Consider the following 22,599-nt stretch of genomic DNA (forward strand, 5'->3'; position numbering starts at 1 on the left):
CGGTTGTCCTATTTTACCCTGCTTTAATCCACCACCCCTGAAAGAGTTCAGTCTCTTTAATCTTTTTTTTAATTAAACATACCAACATACAAACACAAACATTCTTACCATGTGATCATTCCATTCTACATATATAATCAGTAACACACAATATCTTCACATGGTTGTATATTTATCATCATGATCATTAGAATATTTGCATTGATTCAGAAAAAGAAATAAAAAGAAAACAGAAAAAAATTCATACAACCATATCCCTTACCCCTCCCTTTCATTGATCACTAGTATTTCAGTCTACTAAATTTATTTTAACATTTGTTCTTCCTATTATTTATTTTTAATCCATATGTTTTAATCATCTGTCAATAAGGTAGATAAAAGGAGCATCAGACACAAGGTTTTCACAATCACAGTCACATTGCAAAAGCTATATCATTATACAGTCATCTTCAAGAAACATGGCTACTGGAACACAGCTCTACATTTTCAGGCAGTTCCCTCCAGCCTCTCTGTTACACCTTAACTAAAAAGGTGATATCTATATTTTGCATAAGAATAACATCTATGATAACCTCTCCACTCTGTTTGGAATCTCTCAGCCATTGACACTTTATTTTGTTCAATTTGCTTTTTGCCCTTTTGGTCAAGAAAGTTTTCTCAATTCCTTGATGCTGAGTCCCAGCTCATTCTAAGATTTCTGTCCCACATTGCCAGGAAGGTCCATACCCCAGGGAGTCATGTCCCACCTAAAGAGGGGGAGGGAAGTGAGTTTGCTTGTCATGTTGGCTGAGAGGGAGGCCACATCTGAGCAACAAAAGAGGTTCTCGGTAAAAATTGGATAGATTGAAATACTGTAGGTCAATGAGAGGGAGGGGTAAGGGGTATGGATGTAGGAGTTCTTTCCTTTTTTCTTTTTCTTTCCTTTTCTGGAGTGATGCAAGTGTTCTAAAAATTATTGTGATAAAGAATACACAACTATGTGATGTTAAAAAAAAAAAAGAGGTTCTCTTAGGGGAGACTCTTAGGCCTAATTTTAAGTAAGCTTAGCCTGTCCTTTGCAGGGTTAAGTTTCATATGAACAAACCTCAGCCTATTGCTTTGGTTGCCCCCACTACTTGTGAGAATATCAAGAATTCTTCACTTGGGGAAGTTGAATTTTCCCTCTTTCTCACCATTCCCCCAAGGGGAATTTGCAAATACTTTTTTATTCGCTGTTCAAATCACTTTGGAATTTCTGGGGGCATCATTCTGGACAAACCTACAAAATCTCATGCCCTCCTCAAGGTTCCATGTACTATGGTGTTCAAATAAGTTGTCCACATAAGTTATAGTAGGAAATGCACTAGTCAAAATATAAATTTTGTACCAAATAAACATTTTTTGCTTTAGTCTCACACATAAGTTAAAGTTTTAAAATATGAATTACCATCTATTTTCAACACCTTGCAGTATTGATATTCCTTTGTTCTTCCTCATGCAAAAACATTTTAAATTTGTACATTTAGTCACTTTCATTATACATTCTGAATTCCTAGATTATACCATCTCAGTCTTTATCATCTGTCTTTCCTTCTGATTTTATTTGTGCCCCCAGACCTCCTCCCTCTATCCTTCTCACATTCAGCTTCATTCAGTGTTCTAATGTTATTGTATTACAGTTAGGTAGTTTTGTGCTATCCATTTCTGAATTTTTACAATCAGTCCTGTTGCACAATCTGTATCCCTTCAGCTGCAATTACTCAATATCTACCCTATTTCTATCTCCTGATGGTCTCTGTTACCAACTGAAGTTTTCCAAGTTCATTCACTAATGTCAGTTCATATCAGTGAGACCATACAGTATTTGTCCTTTGTTTCTGGCTAATCTCAATAATGTCCTTAAGGTCCATCCATGTTGTTACATACTTAATAACCTTATTCTGTCATATAGCTGCATAATATTCCCTCATATGTATATACCACAGCTTGTTTAGCCACTCGTCTGTTGATGGACATTTAGGCTGTTTCCATCTCTTGGCAATTGTAAATAATGCTGCTATAAACACTGGTGTGTAAATGTCCATTTGTGTCTTTGACCTCATGTCCTCTGAGTAGATACCTAGCAATGGTATTGCCAGATCATATGGCAATTTTATACTTAGCTTCCCAAGGACACGGCAAACTGCCTTCCACAGCAATTGTACCATTTGACATTCCCACTAACGGTGGATAAGTGTGCCTCTTTCTCCACATCCTTTCTAGCACTTTTCATTTTCTGTTTTATTGATAATGGCCATTCTGGTGGGTGTGAGATGATATCTCATTGTGGTTTTGATTTGCATTTCTCTAATGGCCAGGGACGTTGAACATCTCTTCGTGTGCCTTTTGGCCATTTGTATTTCCTCTTCTGAGAAGTGTCTGTTCATGTCTTTTGCCCATTTTGTAATTGGTTTGTCTGTCTTCTTGTTGTTGAGTTGAACAATCTCTTTATAAATTCTGGATACTAGACCTTTATCTGATTTATCATTTCCAAATATTGTCTCCCGTTATGTAGGCTGTCTTTTTACTTTCTTGACGAAGTTCCTTTAATCTTAAAGGGAGGCTGAGGGATAAATTTTTTATACTTTTGTAGATTTGAGAGAGTACATGTAGGAATATGCATAATTGCATACAATGTTGGAAGGATTGGGCGATATTGGAAAGTGCAAAACTACTGTTACAATCTACCCCATCCCACCACTCTTACAATCTTTCTACCACTCTTCCACATAAGTCCCTGAGTGCTTTGCCCACTTGTTCATTTATTATTTCATATAACGATGTCCTGGTCACACTTGAATGAGAACAACCATCCTACATGCTGGTGTGCAGTTAAATTAGAGGAGCACTGGTGCCAAATGAACCCCAATCCAAGTTCCATAGTCTCAAAACTAAAACAATTTAGGGACGGGAAGGCCAGTAGGCATAAATAGTAAAGTTCATTAAAAGAGACGTTTATTAAAAAGAGAACATACCAATAATGATCAATGGAATGGTAAGGGGTCTAGGAAAAAAAATAGGGAGAACAAAGGTTAAAATATATTGGGTAGATGGAAATACTAGTGGTCAATGAGAGGGAAGGGTAAGTGGTATGGTATGTATGAGTTTTTCTCTTTTTACTTTTTTTTGCTGGAGTGATGCAGATGTTCTAAGAAATGATCATGGTGATGAATATACAACTATGTGATGATATTGTGAGTCACTGATTGTACACCAAGTATGGAATATTCATATGTTAAGAGTGTTTGTATTCTGTTTTGTTTTGTTAATAAAAATATATAAAGAAAAAAGAGAGAGAGAGAATACGTTAGAGAGGTTATTGTGGGCATGCCCAAGGGAGGGATATACCTTTTCTCTACTGTATTTAAACAAACACATTTATTGGGTTTTCTTAGATAGGGTGCACCTGTTAGGGAAGTTGCTGAAGGCAGAATCTAGTGATGATGTACCACTAATTTCCCCTTTATTTGCTAAGAGCATTATGTTCTTTTTGGTACAGGCTGTCTTCATTTAATATATTCAGAGTGCATACCTGAGTGGTTATGTGAAGAGCATTTTTGTAGAATTCTTTCTTTTAGCATATATAGAATTTCCAAAATGTTTGCCAACCCCCTCCCTACCATAGATGCCCTCATTATTTAGTTTAAAAACAACCACCCTCAATAATTCCATTATCATAAAAAATACAGTACTATAAGGAGGATGCAAGAGTAGCTCAGTCTGTGCTCCAGTGGCCATGTCCTTGAAGATAATTGCATGATGATATGGCTGTCACAGTGTGACTGTGTGGTTGTGACAGCATTGTGTCTGATGATCCTTTTGTCTACTTTATCGATGGACAAGTAAAACATATGGACTAAAAAGAAATAAATAATAGGGGGAACAAATGTTAAAATAAATTTAGTAGATTGAAATGCTGGTGATCGGTGAAGGGGAGGGGTAAAGGGTATGGTATGTATGAATTTTTTTATTGCTTTTTCTGAATTGATGCAGATGTTCTAAGAAATGATCATGATGAATATACAACTATGGATGATAGTGTGAGTTACGGATTATATAACAAGAACGGAATGATCATATGATAAGAATGTTTGTGTTTGTAGGTGGTTATGTATCATAAATAAAAAATAATTTTTAAAAAAAGAGTAGCTTAGTGGTAGAATTCTTGCCTGCCATGCGGAAGACCCGGGTTCGATTCCCGGCCCATGCACTTCCCAAGCAAACAAGCAAAACAAACCATTGAAGAAACCAAATAAAAAGCCAACAAATGGTGCTGCAATAAGGAAATACTCACATGGAAAAAGAATGAAATGTGACCCCTGCCATACGGCATACAAAACAAAAAAGCAATACTATAAAGTATTTAAAGGGTAATGGAAAAAAACTACTTGTGTGGAAAGTATGAAATGAGGGTGTATATCAGGGTCTCTACCATAATTTTTTTTTAAATCCACTTTTATTATATTGATTCTAGACATAATTTTCCTTGCATATTGTGTACCTATGAACTCAATGCTAGGCCTTGTGCTTTTGTGAAAAAAGAGCCTAAATTCATGAGTCATACAGGAAATCAAAACTATCATTTCACATAAGCTTTGCATAAGTAATAAGACATATAAATATGTCCTGGATTTGTTTATTTTTTTAACCCACATAATTCCCTTTTCTCTTGTAGTTTTCATTGGTTCCATGTAACAGTAGCAACACTGATTATGCCATTGCTCTGAGAATTTAGCAAAATACTCTAGAAAGAGCAGGACCTAAAAATGACTCCAATTTTCACTAGATATATAAGTAGATAAGTCCATAAGTAAAAGAACAAATGTGTGATGGGCTTGATCCAGTGAGTAAATGATACAAGACATCTACATAGGTACTTAAGTGTTGAATTAAATGGGAATGTCTTAATCAAAACACCAGCCCGGTACCATCAGACTCTAAGGGAGAAACTGTTCCTAGCTTGATGGAAGACATTGAATCCTGGCACTGAGAATCTTCTTTCATATTTAGCAATCTAAAGTACTTGCCTCTATCAGCTTCAGATAATTTTTCCAGTAACCACTTTTAAAAAAAGTTAAAAGACAGGTGAAATTACTTTCAGTAATGTATTTTATTTAACCCAGTATATCAAAAATATTATCATTTCAACATGTAGTCAATAGAAAAAAAATTTATATTTTACTTTTTAAGTCTTTGACATTTAGTGTATATTTTATACTTAAGAGTACATCCCAATTCATGCTAGCTGCATTTCACATGCTCATGGCTACCAAATTGGACAGTGCAGTTCTAACCAATTCCAGAAGCATGAGACTCTGGCTGAGATGTAGATGGGAGAAAACTTGAAGTTTCTTCTAAAAGTTGTATTTATTTTTCTGGTTTTCTTGAATGCAGTGGAAACTCTAACCTGACTTTTAGCAGGTCCCAGGCCATCTTCTTACATGAGTTCGATCACTGGATCTTCTTTCTCAAAATTAAAATATTGGATCTGGAGCAAAGTATACATTAGACCCCTCAGCTTTTTTCCTTAGGTCACAGCTGAACCCAAACTGCACTTGTCATTAGTTTTAACATTCACTAATCCTTTTCTGCATCTATCTTTTGGACATATCGATAGTTTAAAAGCAATTGTTAGTCCTACCTTTGCACATTATGTTCTATAGAAACTCACTGTCCCACTTCTTAACTAACCCTCCCCTGTTACCCTTTTCTATAAAGATCCAGCCAGGGCTTCAAATGGCAAAACTTTTAAATGGTCACAAATCACCTGGCTTGAAAGTGACTAATAATAGGAAAAATTCAGACCTCAGGACCCAGTCAGCTTCAAAAGATTCTCTCAGTATCCCCTGCTGTTGAAGAAGGAAACAGAAAAACATTCCCTCAGAAGCAGACACTACGCAAGCATCCTATTCTTATCATTCAGATTTTACCCCATATTTTCCCACTGAAAGAGGCTGGACCTCATACCTCCCTCCAAAAACCCATAAGCAAAGAGAATAATATAATTTGGACTGAGGTTAACTGTTTAATGAAATAGAAAGGGAAATTTTTCTGCAAAACATAGGCTCTGAAGTTAGGCAGAACAGAGTTCAAATCCGAACTCTTGGCATTTATTGGCTGTGTAGCTTTAGGAAAGTTATGTACACTTTCTGAGGCTTAGTTCCTCATTGTAAAATGAGAATTATAATCCATCTCATGGCATCATTGTAAAGATGAAGCAAAGTAAGTCAAACTGTAGCACACACTAAGCACTCAGAATATTTCCCTTTTCTTTTGTACTCTCATCCACTTTAACTAAACTCTAACAAGCACTCTAAACAGTTAAATATTATTACTCCTTTGAATTAAAAAACCTTGATGGCAAAATATTAAAATATTGATGTGAATAACAGCTGGTATTAAATATTCAAATTCATAGGGGAACTCCTTAACACTATACAGTGTTTAAGATAACATCTGTACAATTATCTGTGCCATGTGATAAAACCACTTTTCCTCAACTTTTTTATAAGGTAAATATTTTTAATGAGAAATTCAGAAGTTGGTTTTAAGAACAAACTTAGAACATGTTCCCATTTCATAGCAAATTGGATGTTATTGGAGCCCAAGTTGGTATGGTTTCTATCTCCCCACACTCTTTAATAGCAGCAAAGAACTACTGTTTATTAAAGGAGACTCCTGCATCCCCAGTAAATGCATTTGGACATTTGGGACTTGAGAGAAAATTGGGTTTGACAACACCCAGAAATTCATGAGGCTGTATGCATTTTCTCAGACTCTGCATTCAAGACAAGAAAGCAGAATTACTTTGTGGACTCCTTTTCAGATATTTTATAAAATATAAACTTTTACCTTGTGAAACACAACATAAAAATAAGTGCAGCATACATTTTAGCCCCTACCATTTAATAAAAAAGTATAAAGCAAGGCAGGAGAAAAATATTTTCCAGCCATGTACTTTCTGAAAGCTACTTAGAAGCTAGATATTAATTTGAGGGGTTAGAGATTGCTATTATCCCACTAAATTAAACTATTTCTAGTCTGCCTTCAAAAGTATTTCAAGTTGTACTTATTTAAATCTAAAATGCTTATACAAGCAAGTTTTAGAAGGAACTTAGTCATGCAAAAGTATACTTCTCCTAATCCTGGATAAGGATTATCTAAGAAAACTGTCAAAAGCCTACAAAGCATAAAAGACAATTTTCACCTCCTTACCCTACCCAGCCTAGTCCAAATGTTTAGGAGTGACCTTTGATTTTAGAAAATGAATTTTGAATGGAACACATTGGAAAAGATGAAAACAGTATACAAAGAAGTCCATATGATATCTTTCAGATCGTGAGAAACTGAAGACTTGTTAAAACATCAGTATGCAGAAACATATTTCAAGCCCCAATGATAGGGAAACAAAACTAGAAGAAAACGTCCTTTCAAAAGTTTTCTCAAATTTAAGTTCACTCAAGGACTATTAATAGACAGTGGCTAACATGCAGTTTCATCATGATCAGGGCTTCATCTTGCATCCACATAGGACAACCCCAGAATTTGCGGACAAAAACAGAGATCTGTCTCCTTTTGAAACAGAAGTTGATACAAATAAAAGTAGATTGCCCAACCTCAGAAATCTCCCAAATTTGGCTTCCGATGAGGCAAAAAGGGAACAGAATTTTGTTTTCAGGTCATATGTTTGTAGAAATGGCACTTTCTTCAAGGAAATGCTGTTTTGGATTTTATTGCTTAAAACCCAGTTTTGTTCACATCCTTGTGAGAATCAGAAGAAATTACATATTGCACCATAGAAGATTAAGGCAAAGTTAGTAGTTATCATTACCAAGTCTTGTGACAAAAAATTAAAATAAAATAAAATTAGAAGGAAAAAGTAAATCTAGCAATTTTTTTTTCTATAGCAGAGTTCTGAGAACACTTAGAATTAACTTGAAGGGAGTAAAGTAGTCAGTTATGCCTTAGAAGTCTGCTCTATTCATATATTAGCTGAAATAAAAGTATTTTAATAAATTGGGATGAAACAAGAGCAATAAAAATTATAATGTGGAAATTACAGTTTTTCAAAGATGAGCTTTTTAAAATGTACAGATGGTTTAATGGGTTTTATTTTTACCTAAAAGATAAAACCTATTCAGTATATACTGATATTAAGATACTTGCTATATTTTGGATATTATAGACCATTGAATAATAGTAATCCACATAAGACTGATGCCTCAGCTCAATTTTTGTGACTATTTCTGATGCTTACACACCCTGTCCTTCCTTTCTCTAATCCATGTCTTTTTCATCATTTAGAACATCAGTTTTCATTTGTGCATACTTGCTATATTTCATGAACATATCAATTTCCAAGACAATTCTTTTAATTAGAATTGAACATTAATAGTGAGGCATGTCATTCTCCATAACAGCGAATATGCTTTAAATAGAAACTGTTTTACTAAATGATCTTTTTTAACATTTTTATTGTAAAATATAACACACATACAAAAAAAGCAACAAATTTCAAAGTACATCCTAATTAAGTTTTTATTTCTCAAAGTAGTCAAGGATGAAATTTGGTGTTCTTTAATTTTCATTCCAAGCAGCAAATATTTAATTGTACTATTCAGTTTGGGTATTTTTATTTTTATTTTTCTCTTCATGACCTGTTCTTAATTACTATGGTATTATTAGGAAAATTCATCTCCCATATCTCTTTCCACACATAAATTATATTTTGCAGCATCTTAACAAACCTGTTTAACGATCTCAACATTGATTTAAAATTGGTCTTCAACTTTGTTCATTCACTTGATATAATGGAGTTGTGGTCCTTTACTAGTACTTAATTGGTTTTAATAAAAAAAATTAAATAAACTGGTGTTATTTATAGTCAGTAATTTCTACTGTACATTTACATGCATCAGTCTCCATGTTGACAGGTACAATTTCTTTAGGAACTACTGCCAAAAAATTATGACAATTAAAAGTACAATTATATTTAGTATAATTTTTACTGCCTTAATATGATTAATAAAATATTAAAAGTATTCTGAAGGACTTCTGAAAATATTTTAATGGTCTAATTCTTATAGTTTATTACATAACTTGAGTAAGTTTCTTCTGATTGCTCGAGAACTCAGACCTCAGAAGTAACGGTCATACTGGCATAGGATGCATACATTTTCTTTTCTTTTTTTTTCCTTATATATCAGTTTTGGTGAATACTCCTTTAGAAACTGGAATCATTTTGGGTTTCCTGAAAAGTATTGAAAGATATATGCCCAAACATTAAGGAACCTAGGTAAAGTGCAAATAAAATATTTATCGCGTTTTGCTTGAGCATAAATTCATTTCACAATTCCATTAATATGTAAGCTACATATTAATATTCTCATGAACAAAAAGGCAGTATTTATTGTAATGAAATAATTCTACAAATTTAAGGAATTGTCATTTATGTGTTCTTCTGAAGTACTATATTTAGAAATAATATAACCTTATTTGCAGATTTGTATACAGGGAGGGAATTTGGCTGGATATAATCATTATTTGACAAATGCCTTATGACCTTCTGTTTGGGAAATATCAAATCCTTCAAATTTGCAATGTTCATGACTACCCATGGGACAAATTTAGCTGTTTTTGTTTGGGGTCCAGACATAAAGAAAAAACGAAAAAGGAAAATTCAGCTGCCAATAGAATACCACCAAACCACTACATTAGAAAGCCTGCTAGAAGAGGTTTGACCAGGCTTTTATGATACTGGACCATAAGACAACCATCTGAGTTGAAACCTGAATGGTTGCAACACCATGATGTCTGGGATTTTTTTTAACCTGTCACATTGGCTACATTTATAATTGGTTCATGTGTAATTTGCAAATTTCAGTGACTGAAATTGGAAAACTATTAGCAAATCCCTAATAAATTGGCACTGGACTGTCACAATTACCCAGATTTTTTTTTAATGTAGGATTTCTTTACTCACTAGACTGGAAACTCCTTAAGGGCAAAGTCTACTTATATATTATTCCTCTTGGTGCCACATCACCTAGAACTTAGTAGATATTCAATAAATATCCATTGAGCTGAACATACCTTGATTGAGTAAAATTGAGTCAGATACAAAGGAATGGGTAGGCTGTAGGTTACATTTTTACACAAAATTAATTTTGAAACTAAAAACAAACTAGAGACATAACATTACTAAGGGAAAATAAGAGCTCCTTTTATTGCTACTCAGGAATGTGAGTCAACTAAAAGTTTCTTTTAAGCAGGTTGCCTAAAAAGGCTGACATAATTGCTTATTTAACCTCTTTGAATTGGCTTCCACATCTAACCTAATGTTTAGAAACTGACAGCACACATGGAATGACACCCTTGACTAGTACCAATGAGCTGAGGCCTCAGACCCAGGAAAAGTGGAGAACATACATATTGTTACAGAGGCAACACAGTCAACATACCTGAGCATGGTATAAAAACAAGTACAGACGTTGATGTTAAATATTTTAAAAGTGTTCCCTACACCATAACCATGGTTAGATACCAGGATAAATTATTTCAGAAACAGGCAATTAGAGGTCTTAACTTCTTTAATGTGTGTGTATGTGTGCGCACGTGCGCACACACACGCACTTTGTTTTTCATTGCTAACACTCCATAGGCAATCTTGGTCAATTAACATTATCTTAGCATCAAAAATCAAGGTTCAGATTTCAGTTTTGACATAAATGACTTGCATATTCTCTTTAAAAAATGTAAGAAGCTATAGGCCTCAAATAGGGTACCTCCTCCCAAAAATGGGGGAATATCTGAATTTGAAGCCAGTACGCCAGCATAAAATAAGACTATCTGTTGAAGTAAGCTGTCCTGAGAGATGATTTATAAATATATTACTGATTATTTATACTTTTATCCACAAGGAATAAATAACAAAATATAACAATACAGTAAGTTGTAGAATATAACAATCCACAACAAAAGCAAAATATTCTACATGAAACTAGAAAAGGATATAGGAAATAAAACATCACAGCATCTCTACTGCCCAGGAAAGAAACAAGATTCTGGCAGACATAAGCATTCTAATGATGAAATGAGAAATTCTCCAAGTCTTACCCCAACCCAGATGAAATATTCCCCCAAATTATCAACATTTTTGCTTTTGATCCATGTTCACCAAGAAATCTCCTGTTTACTAATTGTTTCACTAGATAGAGCTATCACCATAAATTAATACATTTACATTCTAACTTGGAAATTGCCAAATCTTCCAAGTTTCATTAGTGGGAAGTAGTTTCCCAATCTGCGAGTCAGACTCTGGATATATAACTTTCATCTCTGTTATGTCCTGGGAGGCCCAGCTAGAACAGCCAGCCCAATAGTCTTTCTTTTTACTATCCACCCTCACCTTTCTCATCAACTTCTGACTGTAACACAGGTCACCACAACCTTGTAAATGTATCCATCTGAAAAATAAAATCACATGCCATATATTTTTAACCAGCGAAATAAAGATGGCTGAGGCACTAGAGTGACAGCAAACTTATCAGGAAGAAAAGCCTTTATCACTAAATAATTTCATAATTGCTCTTTTAACTTCACAAACAGTTTACCTTACTAAAAGTAGTCTGTGACCCTCATACTACACTTACAATAGGATATACAAATTCTTCAGGGAGTAGAGACCTAAATCTGGGTATCTGTGGAGTCTGATTTTCAAAAGAAGCTGGGTAAAACAAAAAACTGAACTTGAACATGATCAAGCCTATCTATTTATAGGATATTCAGGAGGCACAGAAACAAGTTAAATGACTTCACAGTGAGGCAATCAACAAAATCTAGAATATGTGGGGAAACTCTACAAGACAATTCGATTTCTTAAATAATTTCAAGGGGGAAAAAAAAGAGGAAGGGGAAATTTACAGATTAAAAAACAGACTTAAATAACAACCAAGTGTAATATATGGACCTTATCTTGTACCTAATGCAAGCAAACCAACAGTTTTCAAAAATTTAAAAGACACAACCAAGGGAATTTGAACACTGAGCAAATACTTAATGATGTTAAGAAATTATTTTTTTAAATATCTGGTGTGATAATAGGCTTGTGGTTATGTTTTTGTTTTAGAAAAAGACCACTTATCTTTGAGTGATGAATACAGAGGGTCCATTAAACTATTCCTTAAACTTTCGTCAAATGTTTGGAATTTCCCATTATGAAAAGTTAAAAAACAATAAAACACACACAAAAGAGAAGGGACACTAATGAGTGCCCTGGGGAAATGGGATAAAACTCCCAGGCTACTTTCAAGACCATTAATTAGTCAGATTCTATGGGATTGGCCATAAGCTGGCAAATTCATTTACCAAGCCCTGCCCTTCATCTTGCATCATTAATCTAAGAAAGGACAATTTAGTTGTCTGAGTTTGGTTACTTACCAGATACCTTTTAATGTCCAAGTTTGTTACCACATTTTAACTTGAATTTAAGAAAAATTAAAATCATTTTTGAAGCTAACAGCATTTTTAGCATCTGTTGAATTTATTCAGCATAACCACAGAGACATCTTCATGCTGTCGTACACAGACACAAACACAGAGATATAGCACAATATCCATATTTAGCCCAAGTGCATTCCTTCTGAGGTTCATTTATATGTCTTCATATGCCACAGCCCATCATTTAAATAATGGATATTTTCAATGCCAATTCCTTTGTTGACTTTCTCACTGTGAAAGGAAAAAAGCATATAAACATATTTTTATGCATTTGTATATACTGACTCATGATAAATATTCAAAATGTACTGCTGTTTTGCAATCATTAAGCCACATGTAGGGAATTTATATTACACTTACATTATTGTCTATATTAAACTATATTATTCCACTGTATTTCATGTCTTAAAGTGATTCTAGTGATCTAACTAGTGGTTCTATGAGAGTAATGGATGCCTCCATACCAGGAAAATATCGAAGTGTTACAGTAACCCTGAAACAAAATTAATAGGAATAATTTGGTCATCAAATGGGTTCCAAAGTTTTTAAATACACTGACTATATTCTGGTAATATATCTTTAATATTTCCCTAATATTCTACCTTTCCTATAACACCAGGTCATAGATAAAAGATAAATATTATGTGGTGCTGAACTATTTCACTATTTAAAAAAAACTAACAGAAAAACATCTCCCTGCCCCCCCTCACCCCCCAACTTAAAACTTACTAAATAAAAATTTCCTAACGTACCACATACATTGATATACAACAGCTGTGTTGGCACATGGGTATTTTTCATAGTGCTTAAGAAAGAATGCAATCTTGAAGACAAGATAGGTTTCAGCAGCTTCCTAGGTGTTAGGAAAAATCAGAAATGAGGCTTCTATGCTTAGATATTTGTAAAATGTGGTATGAATGAGAGCAAATTTCACCTGTAATTTTGATGCTTCCTGGGTAGGTTACCCATATCTGAAAAGCTAAGGGAGCCTAAAGAGAGACTTACATATCTTCTGCAGACATCTTCATGACTCCAACACACAGAGCATGCTGTTTTCCTTCTGCCATTATTGCCTGAAAACATGTAGCTAAGAAAATTTTTTATCCACCAAACTGCCTTTATAGGGGGGACATCAAACAATGATCATGTTACTAGTTAAGCCACTTTGAACCCATCTTATTTTCTCTACTACACTGTTATCCCTTGAGAGGCATGAGCTGGCAAACTCTTTGGGCACATTGTAAATGCTCGATAAATGCTAAGTGAATGAATTTAATAGTCATTCTGTTTTCAAGTAGGAAGTTAATACTATAATCCAATGCCAACAAAACCCGAATTAAGTTATTCAAAAAAGGAGAAAAAAAATCTTGCTCATAAATATTAAAAACTGTGAAATAAAATTAATTATCCTAGTATTTTAATCACTGGATGATTTCATGTAAAGAACACATTAAAACAATAACTGTATTTCCACCCTATTTTTAAAAGCCTGTTGTAACAGTTTCAACCTTTTGAGAACATCCAGAATATTCTTGATGATCATTTAAAGGTTCTGAAACATTAAACACTGTATTACATATTTTAAAAACTAAAGGATCAAGGGTACACAGCCCTTGCTGTACTATTTTTGCAATGTCCTATAAATCTGTAACTATTTCAAACTAAAATTATTTTTTTTAAAGTAAAGAATATGGGGGTACTAGGAAAATTTTCCATTTAAGAGAAACTCTAGAAATATAACCTACTAACACTTAATAGAAATTATAAACATAAAAAGGTAACCTGTCCTCAGAAAAGACTTTTCTCCATTGTTTTTTCAATTCATTCAGTGTTTCACAAATATTTGAGTACCTATTATGTGATCAGGATCTATAGTCAATCTAAGCTGTTCCTAAGATAAGAACATACACTATCCCTTAGATAAAACTAATGCAATAGAGGATACCCTCCTTTTAAGCAGAGGACACACTACTAAACCGACATCAATGGCCTTCCTACTCTAGTGATTTCTACATCCCCACCAAGTATGATTCCTTTTCTCAACCAGAGGCAAACGGACAATTTAGCTATGACAAAGGAGAAGATAGCCTCCTGCCCAGACTAGTTGGAAAAAAAAAACACTATCAATCCAGAATATAGCTGAAACAACCCCAAAGAAATGGAAATAATGCTGAAGAATTACTTAGCTATGAGCTGAGTCTTTAAGGACTATCTATGACTTTAACCTTTCTCTTTGAGAAAATGTGTTCTGAGCGCCGAACAACCAAATTAAAAATGAAGTTTTAAAATAAACGTTGGGGGTTGCCAGCATTTCCCTATCTACTCACTTCCAACATGAGATTTTTGTTTGGGAAAAGAGATACCGCACCTGGTGACAACGTTCTTTTCCCTTTTGAGTGCTTCTACTCCAGTGTATCTAGGTAAATTAAACATAAAAGTAGCAAGCTGATGTCCAAAGAAATGATCCAATTATAACATATATATCCTATGCATTACGAATCAAGAGTTTTGTAGTGTGTCCTTATTCTGATAATGGTAAGCCCTACCTGGACTGAAATGCAGCTGGGGCTCTTTTAACTTGTTCTCATTTAACTTCTAAGAAACTAAGCTGAAACATAATTTAGTTTCAAAAAATAAAAGTTACTCCCCACACCTTCAAATGTAACCAGAAATGCATGAGACAACAGTAACAGTAACCTCTAAAAAAAAGTGCATCTGCTGTTCTTCCACATAATAAATCTTTCAGTAATGGCAAGAACACAATGAATACATTTTTCAGTTGTTATAACTTGGAAAGGATACAACAATCGTATCTATTGCAGCAGGGTAAAGTTTAGCTCCAGGAGAAGTTAAACCTGGACACATGATATTTGCTCCACTGAGTACAAATTTGATGGCTCCTTTATCAACCTGCTGGTGTGGTAGGATAAAAGGATCTAAAAAAAAAGAAATGCATTATATAAATTAATAAGACTAATGACTCAACTGAAAAAGGCAAAAGACATGAACAAGTATTTCCCCAAATTACAGTACTCTGACAGATGCAAAATAAAACTGAACCACCATCCTTCACCTATCAAATCAGTAAATATTTTTAAAAAAGAAAAGTAATTCCCACTGCTAGCAAGAATACAGAAATACTGGCATTCCCATATACTACTGGAAGGCTTGTAAATGGGTACAACCTTTCTGTAGGACTATTCGGCAACATGCGTCAACCGCCTTAAAAAGGTTCAAACTCTTTGATTCAGTAATTCTACTTCTAGGACTTTATCCTAAGGAAAAATGAGGGATATGCATATATTTTTAGGAAGAAAGATGTTATTTCAGCACTATTTATAATAGAAATAAATTGGAAACAACCTTAACTGCCAACAATAAGGTAAGCAATAAGAGACTTCGGGTATGTCTATAATATCTATATAATAGAACCATGTTTTTTGGAGTATATTTAATGCCATGGGAAATATTCATATCATAAAAAATGAAAAAAGCAGAATAAAAAACCATGTAACAGCCCAATTTAAAAAGAAAAGAAATATGCATTTACACACACATGCACACAAGAAATAATTAGATGGAAGTACACCAACAAACTAATGATCCTTATCTCTAGGTCATGGGAGTATAGGCAATTATTAATTTGTTGTATATTTCTGTATTTTCCAAATTTCTATAATGAACACATATTCTTTTGGTAATTAAAAACTGTGTTTGTGCATTTGTCTACACATAATTAATAACCTAACAATTAAAGGAAACTTGGAGGATTTCAAACAAAGACTGAGGGAAAATCCTTTTATGCCTCATAGGGCTCTCTAGAAATAATAATAGATAAAATTTATTCACTTTAATGGATACCACTAGCTCTCCCACTAGTCAGAGAAAAGGTAGGTCTTTTTCCTACCAGATCCCAAATTAATTTAAACATGACCCCAAATTAACTTAAATATCTTGGGGAACCTGAATGAATGAATGCATTTACTACCACCATAATTTGTTTTCTAGATCTTCACCCTCATTAATATCTACCCTTAATGATGATGATGATGATGTAAATAGTAGTAGCAAACACTTATTGAACAATTACTGTATCATTATAATGGCTATCATATTTTGAACACTTACTATGTTCCAGGCATTGTTAGGAGTATTACATGCACTATCTCATTTAATCCTCACAACCCTGAGAGAAAGATATATAATTGTCATCTCTGTTTAAAGATAAGGAAAGAAGGCTTAAAGAGGTTAAGTGACTTGCCAAAAGTGACATGCACTGGGAAATGATCCCAGGTCTGCCTAACTCCAAGTTCATGCTTTTAGCCACCATACTATCCTGCTTCTTGTACAAGAATAACTTTAAGTAGTTCTAAAATTTTGGTCCCCAGCAAAATTTTACTACATAGAAACATCTTTTCTTCTGCCCAGCTTATTATGAAAATGTTCAACATGCAGAAAAATTAGAAGAATAGTATAATGAACACCTGGCCACCATCCACTTAGAGTCAACAACTGTTCATTAGCATTTTGTTATATTTGCTTTATCTCTTTCTATTTACACACACTCACATTTTTTCCCCTCTCCCGTTTGAAAGTAAGTTCAGGCAAAATACTTAATCATAAATAAGCACACATCTCTTAAGAATAACAAAATTTCCTTCATAACTACAATACCATTATCACACAGAAAAATTGCTACAATATCATCTTATATACAAACCACATTAAAAGTTTCCCTAATTGTCCCAAGAAAGTCTTTTATAGCTTTTTTGGGAGGGGAGGGGGGACATGAATTTTTGTTTTTCAAACCAGGATCCAATCTAGGTTCACATAATACATTTGATTATTTTGACTCTTTGTTCTCTTTTAGTTGAATAGGAATTGATGTTACCAAAAATATTTTCATTTAAAACCTCTTCCCAGTGCATCAGGACTCAATTTCTTTCCATCACAATTTTTTTTTAACCTGATGAAACTAATACTTAAATAACTAATTATTCTCTTAGAAATATAAAAATGTTTCACTTCTTTTAAGACTTGCCCAACAGCTTTTCTGCACCTGACCTCTGTACCACCAGGTAACTCAAAATTTAGCCCTTCTTACCAAAAAGCTAAACTCATTAATTAAGTCACCAACAACAGAGCCTTCCAGTCACTCCCTTCCCTTCAGCCTCTTGGCTAGAATGCCAGAATGAAAAGCAGAAATATAGTACTTTACGTCACAGTTGAAAACTTCTTGCACACTGGGATTTGTATCTTTCTTTGGATTGTCTTTTGTAATGTATTCAATCTGACTCTCACATTTAGCCAGTGCTTTCCCATATATAGAAATATCTCTATTAGACAAATCTAGATATACATTTAAAAGGTGAAAATGTTCACAGCACTTATCACAGTTTGTGAATACATATTTATGTAATTATCTAAATAATGTCTGTTCTCCCAGCTAGACAGTTTCATAAGGACAGAAACTGCATCTGTTTGCATCCTGTCATATTCTCATTACCTAGCTCAGTGCCTGACACATAGTAAGTTCAATAAATATTTGTTGAATGAATGAATGATTGCTCTTTCTTGAGGTTTTCCGAAATGCATAATAAGAAAACTGCAACCAAATTTGCATTTTTCAGATTACCACAAGACAGGGATTGATGTTGGTTTTATAGTCCATATTATCTAGTACTAACAAATACTAAGTTAACAATCAGAAGTCATTTTCAACTCCTTTTGGCTTTCCATATCCCAAATGCATTATTTTCTAACAAGACTTACATTTGTGAAGTAATCTTAGGGTTGGATAAAAAGGGCCTTCTCTTTGCCTAAAAAATAGTAACTCTCCATTTACTGTAAGGATTTCTATATGTTCATGGCTGTAAAAAAATGTCACAAAGTATCAAGTTAGATATTCTCTTTCAAAAATGAATGTCAAACATCCTTTAAAATTTACAACATGAAATATGCATATACAGAGATACAATAAACTGTTCTCTCTTTTTTTTTAAATTTCAATAAAGATCCAGGCCAAAAAAAAAATTGTTTAAAATGTTTTTACTTTCGTTTCCCGGAGCCTGCCCATGCCAAAAAAAAATGTTTTTCCTATCATACAGTTCAATGGGGGAAAAAAAGAGAAAAGTATGACCTACATAATCAGTTATATTTCACATTTAATTTTAATTCCATCGTTAGATAATTCAAGAAAACAGAAATAAATTAAACCCAACACTGAATAAAAACATTTAACTCATTAATAAAGCTCAGCATACACAGCCACGTTTTTGTGGGCATAGAAAAAATATTTGAATATACAAATATTGGTAAGTTTTAGAGTTCTTCGGTTTTTATTCCCGTCATTAATCTATCAGTAGTTAGTGTGAAAATAATTGCACATATTATGAATGCAATCAGATTATTAAATATTCAGCTACCCTGAGCTTTACATAAAGAAAAACAATGACTTACCATCGCACTATTTTGACAGGATCTTTCTTAGGCATGATTTGATTAAGCCATGGTTCAATACCTGGAAATTGCTCTATCAATTGATTCTTAATACCCTTAATAACTGAGGTTTTCAACTGGATGCAATTGGATACATTTTCCTTTTCATCAAATCTGCCAAGTAATTTTTGTAAGAAAAAAAAGCATTTCTAAGCAGACATATCAGAATAGCTAAAGGTATTGTTCTAGTTAGTAATCTTTTCCCAGGCCATTATTTTAGATGCCTAAAAATGATTATGAATTAGATTGCCTTAAATACCATTTCCCTTTTATTCTGTCCATCAAAAAAACAGGTCTTAATATTAAAGCTGTCAGTACACAGCAATCTGATGGAGAATGGAAGGGGGATATAAAGCATCTTTCTCATTAAAATCTGCAATCAGCTACACAAGTGCCATTCTTGGAAAATCGTACTCAATTCTACCTAGGAAGAACCAGACTCCCACCAATATTAAACCTGAGTTTAAATGGAAAAAAAAGCCTCAAGCATTAAGATACAAAAGACCAACCCAAACATAACACAGAAAATTGGCCCCTGCTAGGCTACATAAACTGCTGAGATTTTTTTGAAGAGTGATGATGGTGATAATTTTTAAGATCCCTAATTATTTTTGCTTAAAATTTCATGCACAAAACATACCTTCCTTTGCCCATATCTCCCCACCCCCACCCCTGCTTTTTGCGCCTACCAAATCAAGAAGGCAAACCCACTAGATAGGTTCCCAAGGAATTTTGTATCCTTTACACTGAATAGTCTTTAAGGCAATCACGATGTTTTCAAGACAAGGTTAATCTGGCAGCTAGGCAGAGGCATGACAGGCCGCTTGCTTCCTGTCACTCAGACTCCTTCACTCACATGACCCAGGAAGTCAAGCCTTCCCTCATTCAGTTCATAACTAATAAACATATGGCAGTGAGTGCAGGGCTCCCCTCTCAGCTAAAGAGGATATGCCCCTAAATCACAGTGCAAGGATGTGATTGGTAGAACCCTAGGAATAGAGTTAGGATTGGGGGAGGGAGCAAAGAAAGGAGAAAAAGATAAGGAGAAAGAAAAAAAGGGGAGGGGGGAGCCCGAAACCCGATTGAGAATTAGGGATGGAAAGCTTAAAGAACTGTTGCAAGTTGCGAGTGAGAGCATAGTACTATAGAAAACCTTAGGGAGTCAGGATGGCAGGGGCGGGGGGAGAGAGAAAGAGAATCTTTGCTCTCGCCCTCTTCCCCACCCCCACCCCAACCGCCTTTGTGAGCAGCCGATGGAGACCACAGCATGTCCTTACTTCTTGAACATGATCCAAGGTGAAGGGGGCGACGATAGGGAAGGGCCCGGAAAGGGAAAGAAATTGAATTAGGAAGGGTCCGGCAGATCCCTTTACACGAGGAAGGCCGGCACTGACAGTCGGAGATGTTGTCGTTAGCCGGAAAATGAGACAGCCTGTCGTGCTTTACGGCTTAGTGAAATCTGACTACTTCCGCTCCTTTAAACTCCACGTCGGCGCTTTTGCCAGCTCTTTTTTAAGCTAAGGATTCTGTTCTTCACACCCGGTAGTTGAAAGGGCGGGACTTGAGAAGGAAGAAGAGCTAGAGCAATTCTTTCCAATGGCAGGAAGCAAAGAATGGAGGGTGCGGGGAATCAGTCAAGGCAGCCGTTTTGGCAGTTGCGTCAGTTACGGGTTCCTCAAAGGATCAAGATTATTTCCTGTTTCGTTGCTATCTACTGTTAACCTAAACAATTATTTAGTTTTTGTCTTGTCCAAGGCAACCGAATGGGTTGGTGCTTATTGAACAGCACGAAACCCGGCAAGCCGGATGGCTTCATGTTAGTGTACTGGCACTTCATGTTACTACACTATTAAGATTTCCAGGTTAGCAAATAAAAATATAGGACGCCCAGTTAAACTTGATTTTCAGATAAAACAACGAATACTTGTTTTTAGTATGGAAACGAAAACATTATGTCCCATTCTATATTTGGAACATAATTATGCTTTTTAAAATATTCCTTGTTTATCTGAATTTAACTAGCGCTCTGTACTGATTCTGACAACCCTATTCACTGGCCACAGTAAATTAGTCCCTAGAATTTAAAAGTCACTAGGTTGTCGTCCCCCGCCTCACCTCCATACCCAATCTATCCTTCAAGGACATGATGGCCCCTAGGCAAGCAGTGCTAGAACATAATCTGATTGAAATGAGAACAGCTCAAGTAACAAGTTTTACTTGTGCAATTTTTAAAAGGACAGCCGATAGGAAAAAAGAAAAAAGGTGTGTCGAGCAAGGGTTATGATCATTAAAAAAAAAAAACAAAACTGAACACGCGCTACCCAGGAGGTGGAGTGTTTGTGCGCTGACCCCTAAAGCAAATCTCTACAGGGAACAAACACTGTAGTCCGTTTGGGGAAAATGGACGCTTCAAGCAATCAAAACAAACGCTACTATACATTTGAATTGTCTACCTTGTTTTGATTCAACGGTTACAACGATTTTCTGATTATGATTTGACTGCCCCTGAAGATCGTCCCACGGAGAAAGAATTTGCTATTTTCAAATCCGCGTGAACAGTTACATTGGTTTTTGTAAATTAATAAATTGACATTCTGGTTTATACATCGGTCTCTTATAAACGTCCTTAGCGTGCATCTGCATTCCCAGAATGAATAAACTCTGCAACATTTAAAATACTGAGTTTATGATATGCAAAACTGAAGCCCAGACCCCAAGCTGTGGTTAGTGCTACACTGTTAGGCTTCTTGCCAAGTCTTCCTCTCCCAGCAACTAACACAACACCCTAGGAGCCTGCCATTTAACAATAGATACTTTGTAAACAGCAGCAAATACTATTAAGCAATTTGAGATGAGTGAACAATAGATCATTTAAATTAGCTCTATAGTACTATAACGCATAATAAACATATATTCCACTAGCAAATAAAATTTAACTTGATGGACCCAGAAATTAATAACATCTAGATGGGCTTCATAATTTCTTGAGATTTTTGTTTGAGAAACTTACTAACTTTAGACTTCCTCAAAAATATGAAGCTGAAAATTTGCAGTAGTAGAAATAATACCTGACTTTTTTTTTATTAGAGCAATTGTAGGTTTACAGAAAAATAATGTAGAAAGCACAGAGTTCTCATATACCACCCACGCACCTACATATGGTTTTGTCTATTAAGATGTGGCATTAGCATGGTACCTTTGTTACAATTGATGAAACATTATTATTATAATTATGTTAATAACCAAAACCTATTATTTACATTAGGGTTCATTCTTTGTGTGCTTCGGTTCTATTCTGGTAACATAAATACAATCTAAAATGAATCTTTTTAGCCACTTTCAAGTATACAATTCAGTGGTGTTAAATATATTCACAATGTTGTACTACCATCACTGCCATCCATTACCAAAACTTTTCTATCAATCCAAATAGAAACTCTGTACAAATTAAGTATTAACTTCCACATTCCCCAACAAGGCCCCAGCCCCTGGTAAACTGTTGCTTATTTTAAGTATTTCCTATCAGTGAGATCATATATTATTTGTCCTTCTGTGTCTGAATTATTTCACTCAACGTGATGTCTT

At 34.6% G+C, this 22,599-nt stretch overlaps 1 protein-coding gene across 1 annotated transcript; it reads right to left on the minus strand.

Annotated features, from left to right (window-relative positions):
- Window positions 1-12,519: 12,519 nt before the first annotated feature.
- On the minus strand, window positions 12,520-20,610 carry MCTS1 (MCTS1 re-initiation and release factor). Its single transcript, XM_077145156.1, has 6 exons — window positions 20,292-20,610; window positions 18,976-19,128; window positions 18,289-18,386; window positions 15,319-15,452; window positions 13,522-13,589; window positions 12,520-12,747 (listed from the first exon to the last, which is right to left on the minus strand). Exons 1-6 carry the CDS (start codon window positions 20,300-20,302, stop codon window positions 12,666-12,668), a joined length of 546 nt encoding a protein of 181 aa, XP_077001271.1. The 5' UTR covers window positions 20,303-20,610; the 3' UTR covers window positions 12,520-12,665.
- Window positions 20,611-22,599: the final 1,989 nt, after the last annotated feature.

Source organism: Tamandua tetradactyla, chromosome X (assembly GCF_023851605.1).
Source record: "Tamandua tetradactyla isolate mTamTet1 chromosome X, mTamTet1.pri, whole genome shotgun sequence".
Taxonomy (NCBI): domain Eukaryota; kingdom Metazoa; phylum Chordata; class Mammalia; order Pilosa; family Myrmecophagidae; genus Tamandua; species Tamandua tetradactyla.

Bases quoted from the DNA above. Each gene is read 5' to 3' on its own strand.
- MCTS1 (XM_077145156.1), bottom strand. The intron at 15,453-18,288 runs GTAAGTCTTGTT...CTTTTTTTTTAG, and splicing joins CCTAAGATTACTTCACAAAT to ATCCTTTTATCCTACCACAC. The intron at 12,748-13,521 runs GTAAGTCTCTCT...TTCCTTTCACAG, and splicing joins AAGATGTCTGCAGAAGATAT to TGAGAAAGTCAACAAAGGAA.